The sequence below is a fragment of the Xyrauchen texanus genome, chromosome 3 (genome assembly GCF_025860055.1).
Source record: "Xyrauchen texanus isolate HMW12.3.18 chromosome 3, RBS_HiC_50CHRs, whole genome shotgun sequence".
NCBI classification, from domain to species: domain Eukaryota; kingdom Metazoa; phylum Chordata; class Actinopteri; order Cypriniformes; family Catostomidae; genus Xyrauchen; species Xyrauchen texanus.
Genome location: NC_068278.1, coordinates 44,484,242 through 44,511,464, shown reverse-complemented (window position 1 = coordinate 44,511,464; position 27,223 = coordinate 44,484,242). Strand labels below are relative to the sequence as shown.

The following is a 27,223-nucleotide window of genomic DNA, read 5'->3' as shown; positions in this document are numbered from 1 at the left end:
ATGTGATCTCAGTGATTTGGATCACGGCATGATTGTTGGTGCCAGTTGGTGCTAGGTGTGAAAAGTGCAGATCAATCCCAGAATGGCCTTGTGAAGATGCTGGAGGAAACAGGAAGACAATTATCTATATCCACAGTAAAACGAGTCCTATTTCGACATAACCTGATAGGCTGCTCAGCAAGGAAGAATCCACTGCTCCAAAACACCATAAAAAAGCCAAACTACAGTTTGTAACTGCACATGGGGGAAAATATTTTACTATTTGGAGAAATGTCCTCTGGTCTGATAAAAACAAACATTTAACGGTTTGGCCATTATGACCATCGTTATGTTTAGAGGAAAAAGGGCGAGGCTTTCAAGCCGAAGAACACCATCCCAACAAAGGACAACAAAGTCAAGGTGGCCATCACAAAGCCCTGACCTCAATCCTAAAAAGTGTGTGCGAGCAAGAAATCCTACAATCTTGACTCAGTTACAGCAGTTCTGTTTGGATGATTGGGCAAAAATTCCAGCAACTTATTGTGAGAAGCTTGTGGAAGGCTACCTAAAATGTTTGACCCAAGTTTAAAAAAAAAATAAAAAATGTGTGTGTATAAAGTTTATTTTTCATTTAAAATAACAAATAAAATAAAAAATGTTTCTCCTTTCATTTTCTTTTAGTCTAGACTTTCTATCAAGGCAGATTAAAGTAAATTGAAAATGTGTTATTATGAAATCTAAGTAAAGACTCTATGTTCATTAGTGTCCTCGATTAGCCGCATCTTAAGGGCCCCAGTCTCCTCTCTTCCTTTGACCCAGCTTCATCGAGGACACGTTTGTTGTTTCTCGGAAGTGACGAAAGCTAAGCACTGATGGCGGCTTACAGTTTGCTCCCGGATATGTACTGAAACAAATGTAATGGCGTCTGATTGGACTTTTTGCTCATTGGCCATTTGTCTGGAGTCTTGAGATTAACGTCGAAGCAGTCGAGCACAAGGGTCGTGAATTCAAAGCGGGAAAATCTGTTGTAGAGCTCGCTGGATCCAAAGCTAACTGGCTTCCAGTAAAATACAATTCCTGTTCGCTTGTGTTCTCAGAGGTTTGTTTGTATGCGTGGCTACACACTTTAACACCGGGAAAAGATCGCCGATGACGTTGGACATTTTTGCTATTTTGTTACAGTGCACGCCTGTCCAAGTGCAGCCGAGTCACCGTTTGCCTGTTTCTCTGATTTGGCTAACGACGATTGAGTTACTTTGGATTTGGAGAGCAGACAAGCAGAGGGAAGTGGTTAGCCGACCTGATTAGCTGCAGCCATAAGACTAGTTCTTCGAAAGTCATTGGTCTCTACTGGAGTTTCTTCTATGATCCACCTTTGCGCCAATACTCCACTGTTAACATGTTGAAGACACGTCAGTGTTTACTAGGGATTCGCACTTTCCTTGGAGTGACGTCTAGATTATGGAGTTTCATTTTATACATACTCAGGAAACATCTACGAACGGTGAGAGCCACACAGTTTTTCCCAAACGTCAACATCTGTCTTGTGAATCAATGTACTCTAGTCTCCACTTTATATTCTAACCTGTCATTTGTAAACAACCTTTGTTGCTTCAGTATTCTCCATTTGGTCGCCTGTTATGAGCTTCTGTACTGCCTATTGTCTTCAAGATAATCCTTGCAAATTAAGCAGCTACTGCTTTAGTTTTTTTAGAAAGTTAACACTTCCAGGTTACTAACCAGTACTCTAACACTTTATTGAAGAGCTTTTCAGATCATTAGTCTTTTTAAAATGTACTACAAGATTTGGGCTGATATAATTTTCACCACTTATGCAATTTTTTTTATGGCCTTCAGTGCAAACAAACATACACTATTCTGGCCTGATGTCTCTAATTCAGGCAATCCATTTTTGTTCCTGTAGTAGTAAAAACTGCTTGAATAAGAGAGCAAGATTGAGTCTTTTTAATGTGTCTAATGTTACTTTAATCATGATGTTAGCTTTGGGTCAATATATAGTAGGACATTTTATTAAACTTTGCCACAGTGATAGTTCTAAGTGATTGTGCATGCTTCAAACTACCCTTCAATAACCCTGAAAAAGTGTGTTTATGATGCTGCATATGTTCAAGCTACATTGGACTGTGGACCCTGGTATATGTTTAGCCTGCTCTGACTTGAAGCACTGAACAAAAACTACAAAACAATACCCAAATGTAACCTAGGCCTGATTAAATAGTGCTTTGTGATTTCAGTTTATAATGCAGTTTTATCTGAATGTTAAGGGTTTATTAGTGTACGTTTTCTAGTCTTTTTTTTTTAACAAGTTTTACTCTGCACACAAAATAATTTTATTAACAATGGAAAAGAGAGAAGAGTTTTAATTTAAATCACCCTGGTCCACTTGCCTTTGACATCTTTTGACAGCTGTGGGGGTGGGGCTATTAATAGTACAAAAGTAGCAATGGGGCTGTTTTAGATGTCTGCTACATAATGCCTCATCAGAGTTTTGCATCGCAGCAATGAAGGGGCTAAAGAAGAGAAATTAGAGAGAGAGAGAGAGAGAGAGAGATAGATGGACGGACAAGAAAAAAAGAGCCTAAATCAATGAAACCTCTGTGTATTCTGTTTAACATTTCTGGAGGTTAAATATGGATGAACTCAAGGGTTTGTGTAACAGAAGCAGCTAGGTTTGTATGTGTGTGTGTTCCCGACCTTAGTTGTTTGCAAAAGTATTTTATTTTACTCAACGTTATGCTGTCACTGCTGTAACATACAAAGTTTTTAAATTAATTTATTGCCATCAGTGTAAAGAACAAGCCGAGGCCTACTTGATTGTTCTGTGTGCATCAATGACTCTGTCTTTGTCCACTGCTTTATCTTCTACAGATAATCCAATACCAAACAGTGCGTTACGACACGTTACCTCTCTCACCTGTTTCCAGAAACAGACTAAGTAAGTTCTTTTTCCACTTTTTACCTCATCTCTGTTGTTTGTATTTCAGTCCACAAGGGAAACTTCTAACCACACAGTTCACACTGGCCAACGTGTCTAGACGAGACCTTAAAAGTCCCCATGAATTGCCTTGTTGAGCACAGTTTGATTTGGTGTTTTGATATATTTCCTATTAAAATATGAATGTCCTCGTGGTGGCGTGGTTTCTCACCTCAATCCGGGTGGTGGAGGACAAGTCTCAGTTGCCTCTGCTTCTGAGACAGTCCGCACATTTTATCACGTGGCTTGTTGTCCATGACAACATGGGGACTCCCAGCATGTGGAGGCTCATGCTACTCTCTGTGATCCACGCACAAATTACCACGTGCCCCATTGAAAGCGAGATCCACTAATCATGACCACGAGGAAGTTACCTGATGTGACTCTACCCTCCTTAGCAACCGGGCCAATTTGTTTGCTTCGGAGACCTGGTTGGAGTCACTTAGCACACCCGGGATTCGAACTTGTGCCTCCAGGGGTGGTAGTCAGCGTCAATACTCACTGAGATACCCAGGCCCCTAAGAAGCAATCTTAATACTGGCCAGCTTTTTTAAAAACTTGAGAGCCGAACGGTGATTTAACTGACAACATTAATCCATAATAAGCCCACAAACACACACAGCACATCGCGGTCTTTGCTTACAATGAGGCTGGAGCCGTTGTGCAAGTTCAGTGCAGATAATGCAAGTAAAAGATAACATATCCATGTTTTCAGTCACAATACTCTAAATGTACAGTGCAGCGTATGCACACTGCCAGCTATGACATTCTGCATTATCAGCATGCAGGGTATAAAAATGACTTTATATCAAAGATGAATGAGAAACCAGGCGTGCTGTTTGCCAGAGCAGCTGTTTATCTGCGGTGAAAATGCAAATGCCGGTCTGTCTGGGTCCATAAAATCCCCGTGATCTCAGATACACCTTTCCACGCAGTATTTTTCTTAAAAATGTCCTTGTACGTGGGAAGAGACATATCATAGAGCACTGGAAAATTTCTAACAGCAAGAATTAGCCTTTCATCCATCTTTCCGTTACTGCAGGAGGAGAGAGAGAGAGAGAGAGAGAGAGAGAGAGAGAGAGAGAGATCATGTGAGCTCTTCCGTCGTCTCTCCTATTAGCTGTCGCTTCCGTTATTCGCTCCAAAGTTGAACTTTTCTCAACTTTGTCGCGTCGCTGGACACGCCCACATCTAGCGCCAACGGTCGCGACAGCTCGTGTCGCCGGAAGTCGCTGTGCTCGCATTGAAAATGAATGGTATTGAGTCGCTGTCGCGCGCGATGTCGCTGGCAGTGTGTACGCACCTTTAAGCATAAAGAATGTGTACTCGAGCCATACATTCCTAGAAACCTCTGGCTGCACAAAAAAGTATAAATAAACACCAGCGACTCCTCACGTCCTTCTCATGCAGTTGCACATCCCATTCAGAAGTGACTGTCCATATTTCCTTCTAAGACAATTACCCTCCACTGTGAGCACTTTAGATGGCTGAGGTGACAATGGTCAGTCTGAGCTCACTACATCAGTGATTCTTATTGGAAATTTTGTTTTGAACGACCCTACAGCATGGATTAGCTCCCTTTGAAGTGCCCTGCGAAGGCATGATCAGTGCCAGTTAGAGTATAGCCAGATGCGCTGAACAGTTGTAGGGGGAGGTTGTGTCCTCTATGGACAAGGTTTCTTAACCTCTCGTGGAGGTTAACCATCGTGGATGGGAGTCTTTTTATCCTGAAAAGAGAGACTGCAGGATTTATGCCAATTTTGTCAACGTTAAGAATTACACTAGAGATGACCTTAAAGCTAATACGCCAACCAGCTACAACATTTAAACCACCTGCCTAATATTGTGCAGGTCCCCCTCAGCGCCAACCAGCGTCTCAGAATAGCATTCCCAGATGATATTCTTCTCACAACAGTTGAACAGAGCGGTTATCTAAGTTACCGTAGACTTTGTCTGTTCTAACCAGTCTGGCCATTCTCTGTTGACCTCTCATCAACGAGGCATTTCCATTCACAGAACTGCTGCTCACTGGATGTTTTTTGTTTTTGACAGCATTCTGAGTAAATTCTAGAGATCAGCAATTACAGAAATACTCAAATCAGCCCATCTGGCACCAACAATCATCCATGTGATTATCTAATCAGCCAATCGTGTGGAAGCAGTGCATGAAATCAGGCTGATACAGGTCAGGAGCTTCAGTTAATGTTCCCATCAACCATCAGAATGGGGAAAAAATGTGATCTCAGTGATTTGGAGCTTGCTTGATGGGCTGGTTTGAGTATTTCTGTAACTGCTGATCTCCTGAGATTTTTAACGCACAACAGTCTCTAGAATTGACTCCAAATGGTGCTGAAAACAAAAAACATCCAGTGAGTGGCAGTTCTGTGGATGGAAAGTCTACGGTAACTTGGATAACCGTTCTGTATATTTTTGGTGAGAAGAATGTCATCTCAGAATGCTATTCTGAGATGCGGGTTGATGCTATTTTGGTGGCATGAGGGGGACCTACACAATATTAAGCCGGTGGTTAAAATGTTGTGGCTGATCCGTGTAGATATGGACTGAAAGCTGTAAAAGCGTAATTTGTCAGAAATTTTTCAGAACATTTTGAGTCGAGAACCACTGGTGTAGAGTAGACTGATTGACTTGCCTTCTATTGTGAAGTAAAAAACATTTAAAATTCTGTATATCTGTGGATTTCGACTGTATTTAGAGCATGTGTTCACTGTTTGTACGGTTTGCTTTAGATGCAGTGAAGAGAAAGATCTTGGTGTTGGATCTGGACGAGACTTTGATTCACTCTCACCATGATGGTGTCCTTAGACCTACAGTAAGGCCTGGTACACCACCAGACTTCATCCTCAAGGTGCACATACACCCGCTCTAACAATTCAAAATAAATGGTTTAATCTATTCCCATTGTACTTTCTGCTTAAGAAATTAAGGTTTTATTTTTCTTAGTACTGTATGTAACTAAGCTTTTTTTGCCTTTTCTTTCCTGTCTGTATAAAACCTTGTGAACATCATTAGGATTTAATTAGAATGTAGATTTTGTTAAAATGTGAATTTGCATTGAGGAACAAGATGTCTATTTCAAACAATTTTTTTCTCTCATTGTCTTTTTTGCTCAGGTGGTAATAGACAAGCACCCAGTCAGGTTTTTTGTCCATAAAAGGCCACATGTCGATTTCTTTTTAGAAGTGGTGAGTGAACTCTTTCAATTGACTGTCATCTCTATAACTGAATAAAGGGCTGTTGTGTTTACATTAGTTTAGCAAAATATGCTAATGAGTATTGTGTGTGTCCTGTTTGTTTGTATCCTCTTGTTTGTGTATGGCAGGTTAGTCAGTGGTATGAGTTGGTGGTGTTTACAGCTAGTATGGAGATTTATGGATCGGCTGTAGCAGATAAGCTGGATAACAACAGGAGTATCCTTAAACGAAGATACTACAGACAGGTAAAAAAAAACATTGCTTTCCTATTTGCTCTTGATTAAGTATTTTAGGATGTTGCACTAAGACCTTCTCATATAATGAGCCTCTTGAACAGTGGCTCCCAACCCTGTTCCTGGAGGCCCCCCAACACCACTTTTGTATATCTCCCTTTTCTGACACACTCAGTTCAGGTCTTGGGGTCTTCATTAATGAGCTGATGAGTTGAATCAGGTGTCTGATTAGGGAGAAATCCAGGTGTGTCTGATTAAGGAGAAATCCAGAATGTTTAGTTTTGGCGGGCCTCCAAGAACAGGGTTAGGAATCACTGCTCTAGATTCATTATTCACCATTTCATTCTAGCACATCAGTTATCTATCTCAATATACTGTATGTCTAATTACTTAACAAGTGTTTCTTTCTCACTTTTTGTAGCACTGCACTTTGGATCTAGGTAGTTACATAAAAGATCTGTCTGTAGTACACAAAGATCTCTCCAGTATAGTTATTTTGGACAACTCACCTGGAGCTTATCGAAGTCACCCAGGTAAAAGATGGTACATGAGTAATTTAGTATCAGTCCACTCTGATTTGCTAAATTTAAAGTAGTTTTAAATCAGTAGTTTTGTTCTACAAATATTCAGTTGTAATTTTGAAACATGTAAATGGTCTGCACTTATATAGCGCTTTTTAACCTTAGTGGTTTTCAAAGCTCTTTACATTGTGACTCATTCACACACACTCACACACCAATGATGGCAGAGCTGCATGCAAGACGCTAGCTTGCCATTGGGAGCAACTTGGGGTTCAGTGTCTTGCCCAAGGGCACGTGGAGTCATGTGGGCCAGGAATCAAACCGCCAACCCATTTGTGGCCAACAGGCTCTACCACCTGAGCCATACCCGCCTCATGTAGGCCTGGGAAAGTTAACCGTTTTTAACCACATAATTTCCCCTTTTTTACCCAATTTGGAAACCCAATTCCCAATGCGCTTTTAAGTCCTCATTGTCATGTAGTGACCTGGAGGAGGACAAATCCCAGCTGCCTCCGCGCCTGAGACAGTCAACCCACGCATCTTATCAGGTGGCTTGTTGTGAGCGCCTTGCCACGGAGACATGGCAAGTGTGGAGGCTTCACGCCATCCTTTGCGGCATCCACGCTCATTTCACCATGTGCTCCACCGAGAACGAACCACATTATAGCGACCATGAGGAGGTTACCCCATGTGACTCTACCCTCCCTAGCAACCAGGCCAATTTGGTTGCTTAGGAGAACTGGCTGGAGACACTCAGCACGCCCTGGGATTCGAACTAGCGGACTCCGGGGGGGGGGGGTAGTCAGCGTCTTTACCACTGAGTCAGTGTCAGCGTCCAGACTTATTATATGCGACGCATGTCCCGGACATAATTTATTTATTTTTTATTAGCGGAGCGGATTTACTTTGCAGAGGGTGGAGAATTCTCCTGCAAGCGAAGAGCCAGGTGTGGGAGAGATTTGGGCAAGCTGCCGTATCTCTTCATATCGGCCGAAAATGCTCACTTGCTCTCATCTGAACCACTCGGTGTCAAAGCGAAACCATGCAAGAGAGACCCAGTGTGTGCGCAATAGAGACTGAATGGCAGCCAGAGAAAATAATAGGTTTGAGGATTTAAACATCAGCAAATTAAACTTATCTTCCAAAGAAAGCTTGATTTGATCCTATAATTAAAAAAGTCCACTGGAAAACTCTTAATTACGGCATATATGTTTATCAAATATTTATACCTGTAGAAATGTGTCTAATTAACTCTAGATGCAAAAAAAACTAAATATATTATATTACATGTACATATTTGAATAATTAAATGATGACTAACCAATTTCTTGCCAGTTATTTGAGACAAATATTTATATAAGTAAATATATTTATGATTCTATGTTAATGTTTTAATGTACCATGATTAATCACCGAAAATTGTGCAATCAATTAGTTAAAATTTGTAATCCATTCAAAGCCCTAGTATAAATTAAAATTGAATTACATAAACCTTTAAATGTTAACCCATCATGTGAATCAAGAAACAAACCAGGTGCATTAATATTGTTATTTGTAATAAATTAGAAAATGAATGTAATTTTTAACCTACTATGATTTTTTCCACCCTGAATGTATATCTGTCGTCCTCACAGACAATGCAATACCTATAAAGTCATGGTTTAGTGACCCAAGCGACACAGCACTTCTCAACCTGCTCCCAATGTTGGATGCATTGAGGTATGCAAGTTCTATTTCAAGTATATGCCTTAATAACCTCTATTCAGCAGAGGTGTGTTCAGGATAGACCTTGTTGTTGTTTGAATTCTCACAATAGTATTGAGTTTATTTTAAGAGCTAAGAACCAGAAAGTTTATTGTGAGAACAGAAACATTACCAATTTCTCAACAGAGGTCAGGCAAAGAATTGGTTCTAAATGTACCTTTCTATACAACAAGTATGTTTCCTTAATTCTTTTCAAAAGAGAAGTGAAACCATTTTGAAATGTTTGATCGAATAGGAGTATTTAGACTGATATTTATGTCTTGTTGCTATTTCAGTCGGTTGTCCCCACTGTCTTTTCATTCACTTTCTAGGTTTACCTCAGATGTTCGCTCTGTCCTCAGTCGAAATCTCCACCAGCATCGGCTCTGGTGATCCTATCAATCGGGCCGGTTTCTTTTCTGGCCTCCTTGTTTTTACACGGCTCTGCCTGCTAGGTATTAGCCTCTTGAACTGTAAGCCCTCATCATCATGTGAGCTCAATTGAGTTATGTGGACTCCTCTGAGGAAATGCAATGAGAAGACATGGGAGGACATAGAGGAAAGATACACATGATGGAGAAACTATTACAAATAAACTCAAATGAAGAGGCCACAATTTTTCTTCAATTCTTTTTCCTTCAAAAATGGACACTCTGCCTTACACTTGTTGGATCCAATGTGTGCATGTTGGAGTATTTCTAAATAAAAGGGGGAGAATGATTGTGATTCACATTTTACCTTACTTTTTTGAGGTAAATAAAGAATCAAAGAGCAGGTTATAATTACAGGTCTATTTCCACAATTCATTATCACTTATTTCTAGATTTTTTTTTTTTGTTTCGCATGACCCTAGCACAAGTGATAACTTTCCCATATTATCTTCTCATTCTCTCTTTCTCTCTAATCTTCTTTCCTTCCTCCTTTCTTTCTGCCATCTCAGGTATCTGATCCACATCTTTATGTTAAAGTGGTAGTTTACCCAGTAATTAAAATGTTGTCATCATTTACTTGTTCCAAACTCATATGACTTTCTACAATGAAACACAAAAGGAGATGTACTGCAGAATTCAGTCACTATTCACTTGAATTGCACTTTTTTTCAAACAATGAATGTGAATGATGAGAGGCTAACATTCTGCTATCATCTCCATGGAAGAAAGTAAGTCATATGTGTTTGGAACAACACATGGGTGAATAAATGATGACAGAATTGTATTTTTGGGATGAGTTCTGAGGAGCTGTTAACACTCTGTGGTCAATATAAACTATCAGCAGAAATATAAACAGTAGGAGAGAGACAACACATTAATATCCATCATTACAGCTTATTGTGTTGATTTTCTGTGTACCGGTATGTTTAGCTGGCTCGCATGTGAAATCTATGGATAAATTAGAGAGGTTTTATCATCTTTTTGGGTGCCAATTGTTTTAGAGACTCTTCGACATGGATACATCAGTCATTGAGAGAGAGAAACTGAGCAACAAGGACTCTGATAACTAAGTTATAATTAAGAAATAGAAATTGTCTGTCAACAACTGAATGACAGTCTCTTACACATTTTTGTTTACTTTCAAATTAATTTTAGAATGGCTGAACATTGTACAGTGAAATGAAAACATGCAATGCTTTAAGTATTCAGGCACTTCTCTCAATTTATAGATTTACAAATCCTGCATCAAATGTTTTTTGTGATGTTTATTTCAAAGCACTGAAGCTCAAATTTACTTTATTGGAGAGAAAAAATAATAATATTTTGTTGGAAAAAGTATTAAATCCACATATTTAAATATTTTAAACAACCAACTTTAAAATAAGAGAAGGTATGTACCACTACCTCACATAATCAGTGGTGGCCCATCATTTTGGCCCATATTTCTAGGCAGGTTTGCTCCAGTTTATTTTTATTTTATTTTTTTTCTTCCAGGCAGTGCCACAGATTCATCTGGAAATCAGGGCTTTAACTACAACTTTGTTTTTTTTATTTGTCCAGTCCAATTAGCTTCATATCATGCACTATCCATTATATTTTACCTCTGTTCTAATATCTTCGTCTCATCATTTTTCTTTTCTGAAATTAAAAATTTCTGTTTTATAGATGTAAGACACTGCATTGAAATAATTTGTGTTTCAGTGCTTGGTAATACAAAAATCAATAAATATTATTGTAGGATAAACATTTAAAGCACAATATGCAATCTTAAAGGAATAGTTCACCCAAAAATTATTCTCTTGTCATCCTGGATGTGTATGATTTTTTTCTTCTGCTGAACAGTTTTCTCAGCTCTGTAGGCCCATATAATGCAAGTGAATGGTGACTAAAAATGTAAAGCTCTAAAAAGCACATAAAGGCAGCATAAAAGTAATCCATAAAACTTCAATATTTTTATCCATGTCTTCCGGAGTGATCCAAACAGTTTTGGGTGAGAACAGACCAAAATGTTACTCCTTTTGCATTGTAAACCTTTGCAAAAGTCTGTAAACCTTTCCTAAAGACTTTGCTAATGTCTTTAAGCACGATCATGTTTTCAGGCTTGATTGTACTTCGTAGTGCTTGATACATGCACAGAGTGCTAGATGGCGCTAGAATGTGTAATCGAGCTTTAAATCATGATCACCAAGGAGACTGCTGTCAAGATGTACAGGAAAGGAGTTACATTTTGGTCTGTTCTCACCCAAAACCAAATAGATCTCTTGAGAAGAGTTGGATTAAAACACTTTAATGGATTACTTTTATGCTGCCTTAATGTGATTTTTGGAGCTTCATGTTTTTGTTCAGCATTCACTTGCACTGTATGAAACTACAGAGCTGAGATATTTTTCTAAACATCTTTGTTTGTTTTCTGCAGAAGAAAGAAAGTCGTACACATCTGGGATGGCATGAGGGTGAGTAAATAAATGGTGAGAGAATTTGCATTTTTTTGGGTGAACTACTCTAAGTTTGACTTGAAGTCCTTTTACCTCAATTCGTGTGCCTTAAAATCATGATGGGATAAAAAAAAAAAAAATCTTGTCTGTTTCCCTATGATACCATTACAAAAAGGATTTGACCGTTTACCAGAGGGCTACCATAAGAAGAAGGGTGTAACGATCCGTCAACCTTTTGGTGGTTTCGGAGATAGAATGTGAGTACGTGTCTTTAGTTGGCACTTCTTTTTTTTAATCAACCTGAAATTATGTGCTTCAAGGGCACAATGATGGTTGATAGCTCATAATTGAACACTTTCATTATTTAAACCAACACCATTTGGTTACCAGTGGACTGCGTGTATAACGAAATCAGTCATTGTATTCTGCATGCAGCATTTGATGCTGATTTGACCGTTAGAAACCATTCCTCACTCCCGAGTATTGCCATGTAGAGCTCCTGCCTTCTTTCTGCGGAAGGCATCATTACGCAGATGACGTAAGGTCACGTGGGCCTCCCTTGTTCCTAGTCATTGGATATCCCTCCGCCCTACGACGCACTTGTCAAAACCAAAGCTAGTTTGTAAACACAATCGATGACATATTTTCTTGGAGATTTTTAAAACCTTCCAGCCTGTCAAAATGAAGTTTATGTACAAAGAAGAACATCCCTTTGAGAAGCGACGGTCCGAGGGGGAGAAAATCAGAAAGAAGTACCCGGACAGAGTGCCTGTGAGTCAGAAAATTGAGTTGTTTTTGTCAGGGCCTTGCTCTTACAGATAATCACAGAAACCTATTGAGGAGACAAAACAACGACAACGGTTATTCACACGGGGAAACCTTGTGATATTTGTTCGTTTTCTTAAAAACCGCGAAAGTGGTACATGTACGATTAATTGGGCCTAATGAATTGCCATCGTCGTTTTAAGTCTGTCCTTCAAAAACGTGTAGGACTAGTATGTTAGCGTTAGATTCGGTTTCAGTACATAATAATAATGATTTACAGTATATACAATCGAGGAATCAAGAGCTACATGTTTTTGTTTTGGGATAATATAAGTAGACTTAAAATGATTGAGGTTAAGGAATTACACAGTATGTATAGAGCTGAAAAACTGCTGTATATCCCGCGCGTGTGATTGAATCATCGTTCAAATAAGCCTTGTTGGTTTGACAGAAGTCAGTCGAGGACAAAATGAGTTGTGAGGTTTTCTTGCGTATTAACTTGTGTTCTCACACTGGGTAAAATTCCAGTTGCATTATGTGTCGTCAGTCAAATATTGACAGTGAAATGTGTTAGAATTGGAATGAGCGCTAAATTGGGGAATACCCATGTCTCTAATGTTATTGTGCTTGTTAAAGAAGCAGTTGTTTGTACATGACTGGCTGTTATTTTCATCATTACTGACTTCTTGTTGTCGTTGTTGTTGTTGTTGTTGTTGTTGTTTTCGACAGGTGATCGTTGAGAAAGCTCCTAAAGCCAGAATAGGAGATCTGGACAAGAAAAAATATCTTGTCCCGTCTGACCTCACAGGTTACTTTCCTTTCAAACTCACAGATTAACTCTTAAATACATGGGAATTTCTCTTTAGAGACCCGGCACACACATATCTATAAAAAATATATCTGCAAAATGCCCAGATAATGTGAAATGTAAATGTATATATATATATATATATATATATATTATATATTTAATGTTTCATTTGAATATATCAAAGAGATAATGCAATAAATCAGGGCAAATCTACAGCAGGATTCACTACTTTCACTTTGAAATGTCATGGCTGTCAAACACGTATTGAGCTACACATAAGATACATATAAGCTACACATACTGTATTTTCTCAGGCACTTATTGCGTCTAAATAGATTCTTAACTTACATAATTTCAGTAGTACACCCAAATGACAACAGTCATATCATGCTGTTCGTGTGCTGTACTTGCTATAGTTTACTTCGATGTTGTTTCTTCATCAAATAGCACTGCCAAATGTAAATCAAGTCAATAACTCACACATCAGTGCCACGTAGAGTAAGAAATAGTGTGTAGATTATGTATATGTACATGCTGGGATACAGATCATTTACCATTGTTGCATAGAAAATCAACGTGATATATAATTTATTTGTATAATTATAGTACTAATTTCTCTTGTAATAAACAAAGAAATAGATATCTTGTGATTGTAAACTTTACAATCACAAGAAAGTATTAGATAGTAAATGGTAGCTAAACCATTATAAAAAAAAAAAAACAAATTACTTAAATAAACTTACATTTTATTTATGTGATTGAAGAATTCTAAAGAGGTATGGGCACACAACTCCTTAAAATGAATGTGGTACAGGGGGTGAAATGATGTCCCGGGTCTCTAAAGAACCGAGGTATGCATTTAAAGGGATAGTTCACCCAAAATTGAAAATACTCTCATGATTTACTCACCTTTAAGCCATCCCAGCTGTGTATGACTTTCCTTCTTCAGCAGAACCGAACTGAAGATTTTTATGAGCACATTTTAGCTCTTTTAGTCCATACAATGTAAGATAATGGGTGCCATTAGACTACTGGCTATTTGAGTTTTCATGTCCAGAAGTCATATTTAGGCAGCAAAAAGTAATCCACATGACTCCAGTTGATCAATTAATGTCTTCAGAAGCAAATCGATAGGTTTGTGAAAAAAAAAAAAATCAATAATTAAAAGTTTATTAACTTTAAAAACATTGCTTCCTGCAAGCAGTTGACACAAGGTTGATTCATACAACGATACAGTGGTGGGCGAATGCAACAATTTAAAGTTAAAAACTTTTTAATTATCGATTAATTATCGTTTCTTAAACAAACCTATCAATTTGCTTCAGAAGACATTGATTGATCATGTGGATTACTTTTATGCTGCCTAAATATGACTTTTGGACTGTCAACTAGCTAGCAGTCTAATGGCTCCCATTATCTTGCATTGTATGGACTAAAAGAGTTTAAATGTGCTTATAAAAATCTTCACTTTGGATCTGCTGAAGAATGAAAGTCATACACATCTGGTATGGCTCAAAGGCGAGTCAATCATGAGCAAATTTTCATTTTTGGGTGAACTATTGCTTTAAAGGTTAATTTGTATGATCTATAATGGTATAAAAATATAAAGGTAACGTGTTGACATTTTTCTTCATGTTTCCAAAGTGGGCCAGTTCTATTTCCTAATTCGGAAAAGGATCCACTTGAGGGCCGAGGATGCCCTCTTCTTCTTTGTCAACAATGTCATTCCTCCCACATCAGCCACCATGGGGCTCCTCTACCAGGTAAATCTCCTTGTCTCACTTTCTCTTAAACACTATACATACTTTTGTTTAATCTCTTTCACAATAATGTATATCTGAATCTCTATTTCTTTTGCTCCAATTGAAAATTTAGCACCTGCTTTTTTATATCAGTAGAATTCAGACAATGTTATTATTAATGGCAGTGTCATTACATAGGATGAAGCATCACTAAACTCTTTGTCTCTATATCTCTGTTTCAGGAGCACCATGAAGAAGACTTTTTCCTTTACATTGCCTACAGTGATGAAAGTGTCTATGGGGACAATCTGAGAGATGTGTAACTAACTTACTGACTTTAAAATGCCCCCCTCTAAAATAAAATGATCAATGCATTAGGCCACACGAAAGTGTACATGCTGAATGCACTTTCATATCCTCTTAGTCTGTTTATGAAATCTTGTTTGTGCACTGTTGTTCCATCCTTCTTCAAAGTTCCAACCCCCTCAGTCTTGCTTTTTAGGCAGACCTGATACATCCTTTTTTATGGTCTAATTGGCTTAATTAGTGGTATTCATATCTTTTAAGCTTATTCAATGTTAAAAAGTTATCTTCCTTTCACGTTTTCTCACTTTTTCTCTGCATATATCCTACAGCCGCTTTTTGCTACAGTCTACTGTTAGGTTTGATTACATTTTTAGCCACCACATTTGCACAGACCAAAACCACTGATAATACTGGACTATCATACCATATTTGAATTTTTTTTTGTGCGCATGTGTACCATTGCCAATAATTCTTATTTTTAAATGGGTTGGAAAGGCTGTTTATTTGAATAAAGTGGTTAAAAAAAATAGATTAGGGGAATGCTTGTTTATTTCTCCATTCTATAATTATAATTATTTTTAAGGTTAAAGGTTTACATTCACAAATTGAACAAATTGGCTTTTTTTTCACTTGTTTAAAATATAGATTGGTGTGCTTTGTTTTTATAACCCTGAAAGCTTTAATTGTCATCTGGCCACCAGTCTTAAGCTTGCCACCATTATAAACTTGTTGATAAACTCTGACTGTGTGAGTCTTTAATGGAATGTCTACTACTTTTCTCACAGGTCATTTAATATCTGCTGTGCCTAAATAATCAATGTTACCTCAATGTTAAATTGAATAGATATTAAACAGATACATTAATAATAATTTAAAACATCATGAACTTTGAAGAGAAAAAATAATACCTCTTGAAGAGCATTGAGCAGTTCTGAATCTAAAACATATTGATGTTTATTTTTGAGTTGATATCATAGTAAAACCGAACAACTAATGTGGTTAAGTAAAAACTATGAGGAGATGCTGTACCAGTAATTATCATTTTAAAGGGATAGTTCTTCCAAAATACAATATTCTGTCATTATGTATTCACTGTCATATTGTTAGGTATGACTTGTAAGGGAGATGTTAGGGGCTGACAGCCTCGGTCACCATTTACTTTAATTGGATTTTATTCCCCCATGCAATGAAAGTGAATGGTGACTGAGGATTTAATTCTGCCTGATTTCCCCTTTTGTGTTTTACTAAAGAAAAGAAGTCATATGGGTTTGGAATAACATGATGGTGAGTAAATTATAACTTGAGTTTTTGGTAAAACAACCCCAATATATATATATTTTTTATTAATGCAAAATAAATAAATAAATAAATAAATGCTAGGGATATGCGCAGGGAAACATTAAATTACATATAATAAAAGTTTGATATACATATGAAAAAAAAAATTGTTAATATTTTTTTTATTTATGACAGCCAGGGAAAAACAGACGTTTATGCTCACACTTTTGGGACATCAAGACACGCCCACAGCGGAAGTGCGACAACTGGGTTTCCTGTCATTTTTATTTTGATGAGAAGGAAAACCTGACAAGCTTATTCAATGTTAAAAAGTTATCTTCCTTTCACTGTTTAACTTTCACATACTTTTAAATATCAGAAACAGACAAAAGTGCGTTACATGAAGATTCCAAGAATTTCATTACAAGAAATCAGTTTTATGTAGTTCGCTGATGTTTGCAAGATAGCAGACTAAGCTTTCACTAGAGCCGTTTGCCTGAAATGATCAGCTGCGAATGGAACATCATGGAAACAACGGAAATCATTCTCCTTGATTAAAACTATGCCTGTGAACGATTATTTTCGTGAACGTGGACAGATTAATTGAATCGACTGTCAAGATAATCAGGCTACTTGCAAGCATTGCCAGCTAGCTTGTCAAGTCGTGCAAAAGCTAACCCAGTGCAGGGAGTTTGCAAATTGATTTCACTGTCTTGTTTCTTAGATTACCACAACTCGTTTTCTACTCATTTATATTTTGCTCTAACTCGTAGTCTTTGGTTTTTAGAATTGCTATGGTAAGTTGGTGTAATCAACGTTGGCAAAGCTTGACAACTTTATGGACAGCTGCCCTAGTTGTGTTTGTGATGTGTCATCAGGGACTTCGATGAAGTAATTGTAATTAATCTGAATCAGATGTTATACAGCAGTAATAAGAACGTCATTGGTTCTTATTATGATGTTATTAATCAAGTTAAATACTCTCCAGATTTAAAAGTTTTATTATAGGCTCAATACAATATAATTCCAATCTTTATGAGAAGGATTCTGTAAATAACAGAAAAATCTGGATAAAGATATTTTATGTATTGTGTCTTTTGTATTTAGTATCTTATGCCTGACCTCTCTAGCTGGCACCACCAATCCTTACCAGGCATTACCAGCACTTCTGGAGAGGCCCAAATTGTTCAATGCCATGGAACGTGACTTACACAAGCACATTATGAGAGAAAGGGAGCGGAAGAGGCAAGGTGAGCCCCGCAAACAGCTGTATATTATTTGAACTAACACTCTTTTTTTGTGTGGATTTTCTCCCCTTTTTCACGCCAATTTGCCATGCCCAATTCCCAATGCGCTCTAGGTCTTTGTGGTGGCATAGCGACTCGCCTCAATCTGGGTGGCGGAGGACGAATCTCAGTTGCCTCCGCATCTGAGACTGTCAATCCGTTCATCTTATCACATGGCTTGTTGAGTGCGTAACCACGGAGACCTAGCGCATGTAGAGGCTTCATGCTATACTCCGTGGCATCCACACACAACTCACCACATGCCCCACCGAGAACCACTTTATAGCGACCATGAGGAGGTTCAACTTGACTGTACCCACCCTAGCAACCGGGCCAACTGGTTGCTTAAGAAGCATGACTGGAGTCACTCAGCATGCCCTGAATTAGAACTTGCGACTCCAGGTGTGGTAGTCAGCATCTTTAGTTGCTGAGCTAACCAGGCCCCAAACTAACTTTAATAATAAAATAAAATATGGAATAATTGCCCAAAGTTCCTTGTCACTGTCTGAAGCATAGCGGTGTTAAAAATGTGACTATGTTATTTTGCCTATTTGTTACTTCTCTGTTATCTCAGAGGAGGAAGAGGTTGACAATATGATGGAGCAGAAACTAAAAGAAGAAGAAGAGAGGAAGAGGAAAAAAGAGATGGAGGAGAGGATGTCGTTAGAGGAGACTTAAGAGCAAGTGAGTTTTGTAGATTTGAACAAAATGGATTTTAATTTATGCAGACATTATGGTTCAATGCTGCTAACCTCCTCTCTCTCTCTCTCTCTCTCTCTCTCTCTCTCTCTCTCTCTGTCTCTCTCTCTCCAGATAATGAAGATGGAGATATGCTGCAGTGTCTTCAAGAGGAGAAGCACCAGCTTTTCCTGCAGCTGAAGAAAGTCCTGCACGAAGAGGAGAAAAGATGACGAAAAGAACAGAGGTAGAGAAAATGAAGAACAAAGAAAGATTTGAATGAGACTTTCATGCTTTAAACAGAAACAGTATTACATATCACCCTATCATAATTTATATGGGCATTATAATGCGTTTGTCTCATATTATGAATGTTTAAAGTGACATGACTACTCTAGCTTCAGCAACATACTAGCAAAATATGGCCATCCACACAGGACAGTACCTAATTAGCATGCAAGATGACCCCTATTTGGCATCTTCCGTGATCTTTCAAAGATTATTTAGACCAATGGTTCTCAACCAGGGGGTCGAACCCACTAGGGGGCCTCAACACAATTCCAGGGGGTCTCAAGATCTCTTACAATTATTTAAAATATGACCATTATATTTTTTTCATTATTATAATTGAACTTACTGAAGATGCTAAACATGTAATAACTCCCTTCAACAGGTTGCTTTTTATGAAGAAAGTTCTAGTCATAAAAAGATTCTAGACATTTCTGGAATCACAAGTTTTAAGGAAATATCTTACAAGAGATATATATTATAATACAAGTATCTAATAGCCTGCATGGGGTGGGGGTATATTTTCGAATATTTTCTCTGACAATTGGGGGCCTTGATGTCAAAAAGGTTGAGAACCACTGATTTAGACTTTTTACTTTTTGTTGTTCAGGAATGGCCTTACACTTTTCACCAGCTTTCTTTCAAATATTTGTTTTCTCATTGCAGGTCAGGTGACTCATGGGCGTCCAGGGGCTCTTCTTGGGGAACGCAGTAAACAGCTCTTCCAGTCTTCATTCAGTCATGCCTGTGTGTGTGACATTAATCAACCTAATTATGTCTAAAAATGTGTTGCAAACAAACAATTCTTTTCAATGACGAGGGGCATGTCCATTGACCAGAGCCGTGGCACACTGGCTAGTGCTCATAACATGTAAGAGCTGTAAACTCCTATAAAAATATCCTATAAAATAAAGGCTAAAAAAACATGACCTACACAAAAAGTGGAAAGTTACCTGGCGAAGCCTACAGCTATCTCTTTTGAATATATTTGCTTGAATCAAGTGTCAAGTAAAGCTCAGGAATGCTTCGTAACCAGTTGTTTTTTGTATGTACTTGGTGTGTGTGCTTAAAAATGTGTTGAAGAACTGAATTGTCTGCTTGCCACCTCCCCAGACACATCATTACCAGTCTCAGCCTGGATTTAGTGCAGGTGGAACAGAGCATGCCCAGTCACAGCCCTTATGGAGTAACCCAGCCACAGCATACATCACCTTTCACCTCTAGTGAGCCGGTGCCAGCCAACTGTGCCAGTGGCTCACAACTCAGAGGTACCTTGTGTGTATTTTCCCTCCAATTGATGTAGAGCCCTATTCAGACAGGATTCATTTTCTAAATGACGTTTGAGTTACAATTAGTATCACCCAACGTCTGAGATTTAATTTACTGATTTGGAGGGGACTAAAGATCTCCATGTTTATTACAGATGTGGGAGTGTCAGTTTTCTAAATGTGGGCATACCATAAAGTTGAAAACATTTAATTAATTTAGGTGATAAAATTAACATATCTTTTAATTTATACTTTATCTGTTTAAATTTAAAATGACTTCTCATTTAAAAAATATATTTAAACTAATTATTTAATTTATTGTTTTACATTTTACATTTACATTTATGCATTTGGAAGACGCTTTTATCCAAAGCGACTTACAGAGCCCTTATTACAGGGACAATCCCCCCGGAGCAACCTGGAGTTAAGTGCCTTGCTCAAGGACACAATGGTGGTGGCTGTGGGGCTCGAACCAGCATCCTTCTGATTACCAGATTACCAGTTATGTGCTTTAGACCACTACACCACCACCACTCCATTTTAATTTATTATTTATAATACATTATTTATTTTAAAAAGCCTATTAAAATAAACTTCACAAGTTTACAGAAGTTGCTGCTTATAATAAACCCACTAAAATGAACAAGACCTATCTGTGTTTTTTTATAATTATAATATTATGTTATTGAGCTGAGAAATTAATAAGGTGAGTATCTTACCTGATGCTGTATTACAGTGTCCAATCTTAGCAGTTTACCTGATTTGGCTCTCCTTGTTGATTTTATTTTCTTAATATTTTTGTCGGATGGAAAATATTCTACATCCATATTGAAAGGCATGCAGCGGTAGAAATTTTGACGTGCTTAAGTACGATCTGAATGGTGAAAATGCAAAATCAGCAATCACAGACATTTGCATTTGGACAGGATTAGATTCCTCAGAGGACCATTGAGTTTGCCGAAAAACAGTAGTTATTTGCTCTGGAATTTTTACACATGTTGTGTGAGAAAAACACAGCCTTGTCAGCTTCAGATGGCTCAGACATCTGGAAAATCGATAGTCCGGAGAAGAAAAGGTGAACACTACCATGAGTCCTGTGTCGTGCGAACTGTGAAGCATCCTGAGATCATCCATGTGTGGGGTTGCTTTTCATCCAAGGGAGTGGGCTCTCTCACAAAAACACTGCCATGAATAAAGAATGGTATCAAAACGTCCAGCAAGAGCAACTTATCCCAATGACCCAGGAGCAATTTAGTGATGATCCATGCATTTCACAGATCAATTACGAGCACTAATAAGGCAAGAATAGATCGCCATCAGTCAGGATTTGGAAACCAGAATATTGCATAGGTTATGAAGAACAAGGTTCAACAATGTAAATATTGACTCTTTGCATATATTGAATGTTTTTGCCAATAAAAGCCTTTAAAACTTATGAAATACTTATCATTGTTTTCCAATATACCATAGAAACATGTGAAAACATTATCTACAAATACCGAAGCAGGAAACTTTGCAAAACACAAAATATATGTCACTACCAATACTTTTGCACCACGGCTTTATGTAGTGTTTTGATTGACAAAAATCAGGCATCTGACTTAGAAAAAGATCCATAGATTAATTGTGTAACTGCAATAATCTGATATCTGAATAAGATTCTTTTAAAGTCTGTATAAGTAAGTAAGACCCCATTTACACCAGGTATTAAGATGCATCTCGGGTGATCTGATCACTTGTGGTCAGGTGAGACACATCGCTTTTTACACCTGGTCACTTAAATGCATCTCCTGTGACCACTGGGGGGGGCTCACAGTTACACAGCACACAAAGCTTGGTATCATAGTGTATTACTCTCTCAAGCAAGTTGCTTTCTCTGTTGTCCTTCAACTACAAGACCTCCCTTTGCAACTGGGTATGAAATGTACTTAAATATTACAGTGGGATGTGTCTTAATGCTCCTTTTTCATCATTTTAAAAACACCAATAACAGCTGTGCCAACCATCACAATAGCAACAGGACAAAACTAGAGTTAAATATGTTTGTTTAAAACAAATAAACAAAACGAGATTCTGTTACTAAGTTCTGTAACAGGCCTCCCACTCAGAACGGTCTATAACTTGCATTAAAGTTGATGAATGCGCTTTTTTTCCCTAATTCAAGAAGGCAAGGTGCCACAGGGAAATAATATATTCATATGATTTTAAATTGTAAAGGTAACATTTTATCTAACCAACTGAATTTCCCAAAATTGCACTTAAAACGTTAATTTTATTATTAATCTGTTACACAGAGCTTGTTAACAATATTGATGTTAATAAATAGTTGTATAGAAAAAATTAATTTGGCCTTTTTTATCATTTTAAATTTTGAGTCTAGTCTATATTAGGCTGTAACCCAATTGTATTGTAGAGTGAAAGGTTGATGATGGTGTATTTTGATTTTGGCCTATGTAAAACAACTTGAAGACCATTCAGTTCAATCACTTATCTCGTATGCATTTCTGTAAGCATTACGTAATAACCCGGGTATTTCCAAAGTATTCATTTGCACACTGACCACATATTCCTCCACTTCATCTTTAAAGCATGCTAGTTTTTCAGTTTTACATTTAGAGCCCATATTTCTCTAGAGTTTAAGCAGTGAGGCAGATTGTGAGTTAATGAAAACACCTAACCTAAAGAGAAGTGTCCGTTAACAGAATATTATTAGGTGAGAGACTGCTTCAAACATTTTCCATCAAACTTGTTCCAAAGCCATTTTATATATTTTTTTTTCTCTGTGGAACATAAAAGAAGATGTTAGGCAGAATGTTAAGAATTGACAGCCTCAGTCACTATTCACTATCCTTGTATGGGACAAATGCAAGGAAAGTAAATGGTGACCAAGTCTGTCAGTCCCTAACATTCTGCCTTTTGGGTTTGCACAGAAGATGGAAAGTCATGTGATTTTAGCATAACATGAGCTGAGTAAATGATACAATTATTTTCATTTTGGGGTGAATTATCACTTTTAAGCCTACAATTATACTGTGCTAGTATGTTTGGGATTAACACTGCGTTGACAGCATTTAACAGGCTTATTATAGGCCTATTATACATTAATAAATCAATAAAATGCATCAATGTTTACTGTTAAAGCTTGGCTGTAGCTTTGTCAAGGTATATGAGATCCCCTGGCAATCGTGACTAAAGGGAAAGTACCAAAATGTGGTTAGCCATCAATGTCTTCCAAATGGTTTGTCAAAGCCGCCAAAACTTGGCAGGAAGTTGGGAAGGAAGTTGTGTATTTTGAAGAGACGTTATGTATGTTTGAGCAACTTTGCTTCTTTTCCGAACAACTCCCTTTGTCAGTAATTACTCTTTGAGTTGGTTGAGGGCTGTCTGGCTTTTTTGTGGTTGCAGATCAAAGAGTGAAAATAATAAGAGAAACTTAAACTTGTGTTTCTTCTATGTACAATCATTTGCATTACACATTTTACATTTGGATGCAAGGAAATATGCATTTAATTGTCATTAGTGTTTGTATTTGCATATGTGTGTATATAACCTAGATGACTTTCATCTACTGCCTGATTTCTTTGGGTGCTTAGAGTTTCTAATCTATGTGTGCACCTGTTTGTGTGTCTTATGATAATATTTGTGAGTTAGAGAAACAGAATTCAAATGTATTTGTTAATTCAGTGGCATAATATCTGATGCACCAGTAATATGCATGTGGTAAAAGAGTGAGAATGAGGGGTGGGTGTGTGTGTGTGTGTGTGAGAGAGAGAGAGAGAGAGAGAGAGAGAGAAGATAGAGAATACAAATTTAGCTGTTGATTCACCTCCTGCCCGCCCACTTATGGTTGGCCTCGGCTATATGCCTTCTCAAAATGCTCTCTATCTCAAACCATCAAAAGTAAACCAAAAGGAGGATGACGATTATCTTTGAGTGATTCGCATTGAAAAAGATAGAAAGCAAGCTAATTTTTTTTAAAAAGGCTACAAAATACATTGAGTGCTCATTCACTCTCTAGGTTAACTTTGTGTGAGCTAAGTGAATAACAATGAACCCATTAGTCAGTGACTTAAATCCTATTGCCACTTTATTAAAGATTACATTTTTACAATAACCCACACTTGTTGTCTAACCCTCGAATGAGCTATACGGTCATTGTTCCCCTTTAATCAGCAGTAAAATCTAACCTCACAAATGTTTTGTCAACGCAAGGGAAAGAAAAAAAGTCCAGAGTGAAACGGCTGAGCAGCTCTTCATCTGTTGTATTAGACTCTGAGTGAAAGACAGTTGGTTGTCATATCACTCAGAGTGTTGTATTTGTTCTGTGTGCATTTAGTGTGTACAGGGTGATGCTGGGTCAGTTAGTCAAATAAGGGCAGTGACGTGAAAGCCAACATGTGACTAAACAGGCGGGAAGATTCAGGTTATGGGAAGAGAATGTGTGAGCTTCAAAATATGAGCACTAAATACTACAAACCAAAAGTGTAAGCAACACATTTGGTCTCCATCATTATTTTGAATTAAAATAAAAGGAGAAATGTGTCAGACAATGAAACGGCTGGGAGGTTTTGTATGCAGACCAGTCACTGGCGAGACAGCAGGGCGGAAGTTGACGATGCAGTTTGAGCCGGTATGAGAGAGAGAAGAGAGGGAGGGACTGAGTGAGAGAACTAACCTCTTATGACTCATGAAGATGATTCTCGCTTTGAAAAACAAGAAAAATACATCTGCTGACTGCAAAACAAAAATAATTCTTTATGTATTGCTTATGATTGAGGTTTATTTATTTGAAACAAGATGTGTCAAATTGAAAGTACAGCAGAGGCAACCAGTGAATGGTTTTGACTCTTCGGCTCTTGGCAGGAAAGTACCGCATCACTGGGTATTGATGGTTTGTTTTCTTTTTGTTTTCTTTTTCAGAGTTCGATCTTCCTTTAAATCAGGTAAGCGATAGAATCAGAGTACATTTATTTTTGGATTTGTATTTTATTAGTTGTCATATGTTTTAACAGTATTTTGGATTTACCTCTTTTAAGAGGCTTGTGCTGGAAATGTTACAGGCTGTATTCATTTATTTTATAGGGCGAAAAAATATCAAATATCCTACAGGGTATGTTGTCCATCCGTATTTTTAAAAAGGCGTACGGAAAATCTATTGGTTGTCCCTTGACCCCCCTTTAATGACGTTTTTGGTTCTTATTTGACAAGTTCACAGCATAAATTCACATAGCCGCCTTTTTCAGTCTCAAACTGATCAATATTAACAATAATTGCGCATCGTTAATCAACGACTAATTTACGACATGGAACCTGTATTTCCTTCGACTTCGTATTCAGGATTTGGGAATTTTATTCCAAGTTATGGGACTGAAGCTCCAAACTGTGACAACAGGTGGGTGACAAGGTAATTGACCTGTAATAGTTTACATAAATAAGTTATATATTTCTAGATCAAGTGTAATATTTTTCACTTTGGTATTTCTTTAGATGATTTGAGATATTTTAAATCTAGCCCTGTTTAAATATTGCTATCCTGTGCACAGGTTCCTGCCTGCTAAATGCTAAGTAACATGTGCTTGAAAAGAACTGTGATGAGACACGAGTAAACAAAATTAAGTCTCGGAATTATCACAAAAATATTATGATTTTAAGCAATTATCTATCAGTTTCGTTATAAACGTGTTATTTTAAATGCATTATAGAAAATGCGTGTAGTCCAGGGATGCCTTATATCAAAGTCAGCCATTTTAGGAGTATGCAGAAGATATGCTGAGTTTATTTCACATTTTCTTTACTTTTCTGTTTGCTTTAAACATATACGATAGAGTCCTACTTTCCTTATATTTTAATGTAATTCTAGCTTTTCAGGGATAAACTTTATGCTACAGTATTTTACTTGTATGTCACAATTGTGCTTTAGAAGAGGAAAATAATGAGGAAATGCTAACATGATGTGTTGTTTCTCTTTTGTTGTAATCATCATTGAAAATTCTGATTTTAAATTTTGAATTGAAATGTTTAAGGGTGTAACAATCCAGCATTAATCTTTTTTATGTACTTCAACTAAACATTAAGGTTCTTGCTATTCATTAAAAATGTACATTAAGTTATCTATAACATCACAAAAATTTTTACCCAAAGAATTATCTTCCTTTTTTGTATGCCATGTTTTCTGATATATCGGAGAGCCTTTAATATAAATAAAAAGCGTGTTAAGAGGCTGACAAAATGTCCAAAGAGCCTATTTCGTTTTTTATTTACTCGAATAGAGAACATTCAGTGTAATCAGAATAAAGGGAATATGACATTAATGTGAATTTTGCATAATTATCAGATTTATTTCTTTAAACAAGGACAGCAAGTTTTTGTGGACTAAAATAGAGTTATTTGCAGCCTTTAGAGCTGTTCTAAAAATTTTCCTCAAACACACACACACACGTGTGCTCCCCTTTCTCTGCATAATCTGAAGCAGCATCTTAAGACTGACACTAATTTTGAAGTTTTCTTTATTGCATTTGTCCACAATTATATTTATCACATCTTTCATCAGATTTTTCATTTTCCTAAGTTAATAAGAGCACACACAAATAATGTAAGAAGTCTGACATTGTCATTTGGAATGATGTTCTGAGTAATGTAAAGGCAAAGATAATCACTTTCAAATGTCGTGTGTGTGTGTTACACACACGACATCACTAATCAAATGTCGTGTGTGTGTGTGTGTTACACATTCCCTGCATATCGGCCATTGATTTGCTGATAAATTAAAAACATTATTATAAATTAATTTGATGTCAAAGTGTATATGTCATTAATTTATCAGCAAATCAATGGTCAATAGGCAGGGACTGTGTAAAACAGACACACACACACACGACGTGTGTGTGTGTGTGTGTGTGTGTGTGTGTGTGTGTGTGTGTGTGTGTGTGTGTCTGTTTTACACAGTCCCTGCCTATTGACCATTGATTTGCTGATAAATTAATGACATATACACTACCCAGTCAAAAGAAACACTTAAATGAAAAGTTTCTCATGATTTAAAAAATATTTTGATCTTAAGGCATATGCTTAAATATTTTAAATTAGTTTTGTAGTCAAAAATATAATTGTGCCACCATATTAATTTATTTAATTATAAAAACTCAAATTAAATAAGTTTTTGAAATTGGGTTGGGATAACTTGGACCAAATAATAAAGAAAAGCAGCCAATAAGTGCCCAACATAGATGGGGCTTTTCAATACTGTTTAAAA

At 37.3% G+C, this 27,223-nt stretch overlaps 3 protein-coding genes across 8 annotated transcripts in view; all 3 read left to right on the top strand.

The window, feature by feature from the left end:
* Positions 1-844: 844 nt before the first annotated feature.
* Positions 845-10,726, top strand: ctdnep1a (CTD nuclear envelope phosphatase 1a). 3 transcript variants are annotated; one of them, XM_052105276.1, is made up of 9 exons: positions 845-1,078; positions 1,162-1,483; positions 2,869-2,935; positions 5,722-5,840; positions 6,106-6,177; positions 6,315-6,431; positions 6,841-6,952; positions 8,575-8,659; positions 9,016-10,726. In XM_052105276.1, the coding sequence occupies exons 2-9, from the start codon at positions 1,379-1,381 to the stop codon at positions 9,074-9,076; spliced, it is 738 nt and encodes a 245-aa protein (XP_051961236.1). In that variant the 5' UTR covers positions 845-1,078; positions 1,162-1,378; the 3' UTR covers positions 9,077-10,726. The 3 variants fall into 3 exon arrangements, with proteins under 3 accessions (XP_051961236.1, XP_051961245.1, XP_051961228.1); XM_052105285.1 differs by having other exon boundaries at positions 845-1,483; positions 6,841-6,859; XM_052105268.1 differs by having other exon boundaries at positions 845-1,483.
* A 1,383-nt stretch (positions 10,727-12,109) lies between these two features.
* LOC127626005 (gamma-aminobutyric acid receptor-associated protein-like) lies at positions 12,110-15,911 on the top strand. Its single transcript, XM_052101507.1, has 4 exons — positions 12,110-12,320; positions 13,044-13,122; positions 14,770-14,888; positions 15,110-15,911. The coding sequence occupies exons 1-4, from the start codon at positions 12,231-12,233 to the stop codon at positions 15,188-15,190; spliced, it is 369 nt and encodes a 122-aa protein (XP_051957467.1). The 5' UTR covers positions 12,110-12,230; the 3' UTR covers positions 15,191-15,911.
* Positions 15,912-16,723: 812 nt separating this feature from the next.
* The window catches only part of LOC127624049 (cellular tumor antigen p53-like), a 30,003-nt gene continuing 19,503 nt past the window's right edge, over positions 16,724-27,223 (top strand). Inside the window, exons 1-6 of one of the 4 annotated variants that reach the window (XM_052098689.1) lie at positions 16,724-17,248; positions 17,559-17,701; positions 18,312-18,421; positions 18,551-18,662; positions 19,370-19,971; positions 24,892-24,914. The gene's annotated coding sequence lies outside the window, so the exon portion shown is untranslated. Of the gene's footprint in view, positions 17,702-18,311; positions 18,422-18,550; positions 18,663-19,369; positions 19,972-24,891; positions 24,915-27,223 lie in introns of all 4 variants that reach the window. The other 3 variants (XM_052098679.1, XM_052098670.1, XM_052098721.1) reach the window with 3 other exon arrangements.

Coding starts and splice junctions, on each gene's coding strand:
- ctdnep1a (XM_052105276.1), top strand. CDS start 1,379: ATGTTGAAGACACGTCAGTGTTTACTAGGGATTCGCACTTTCCTTGGA. Junction 1,484..2,868: donor TCAGGAAACATCTACGAACG/GTGAGAGCCACA, acceptor TATCTTCTACAG/ATAATCCAATACCAAACAGT. Junction 8,660..9,015: donor CCAATGTTGGATGCATTGAG/GTATGCAAGTTC, acceptor TTCACTTTCTAG/GTTTACCTCAGATGTTCGCT.
- LOC127626005 (XM_052101507.1), top strand. CDS start 12,231: ATGAAGTTTATGTACAAAGAAGAACATCCCTTTGAGAAGCGACGGTCC. Junction 12,321..13,043: donor AGTACCCGGACAGAGTGCCT/GTGAGTCAGAAA, acceptor TGTTTTCGACAG/GTGATCGTTGAGAAAGCTCC. Junction 13,123..14,769: donor TGTCCCGTCTGACCTCACAG/GTTACTTTCCTT, acceptor ATGTTTCCAAAG/TGGGCCAGTTCTATTTCCTA.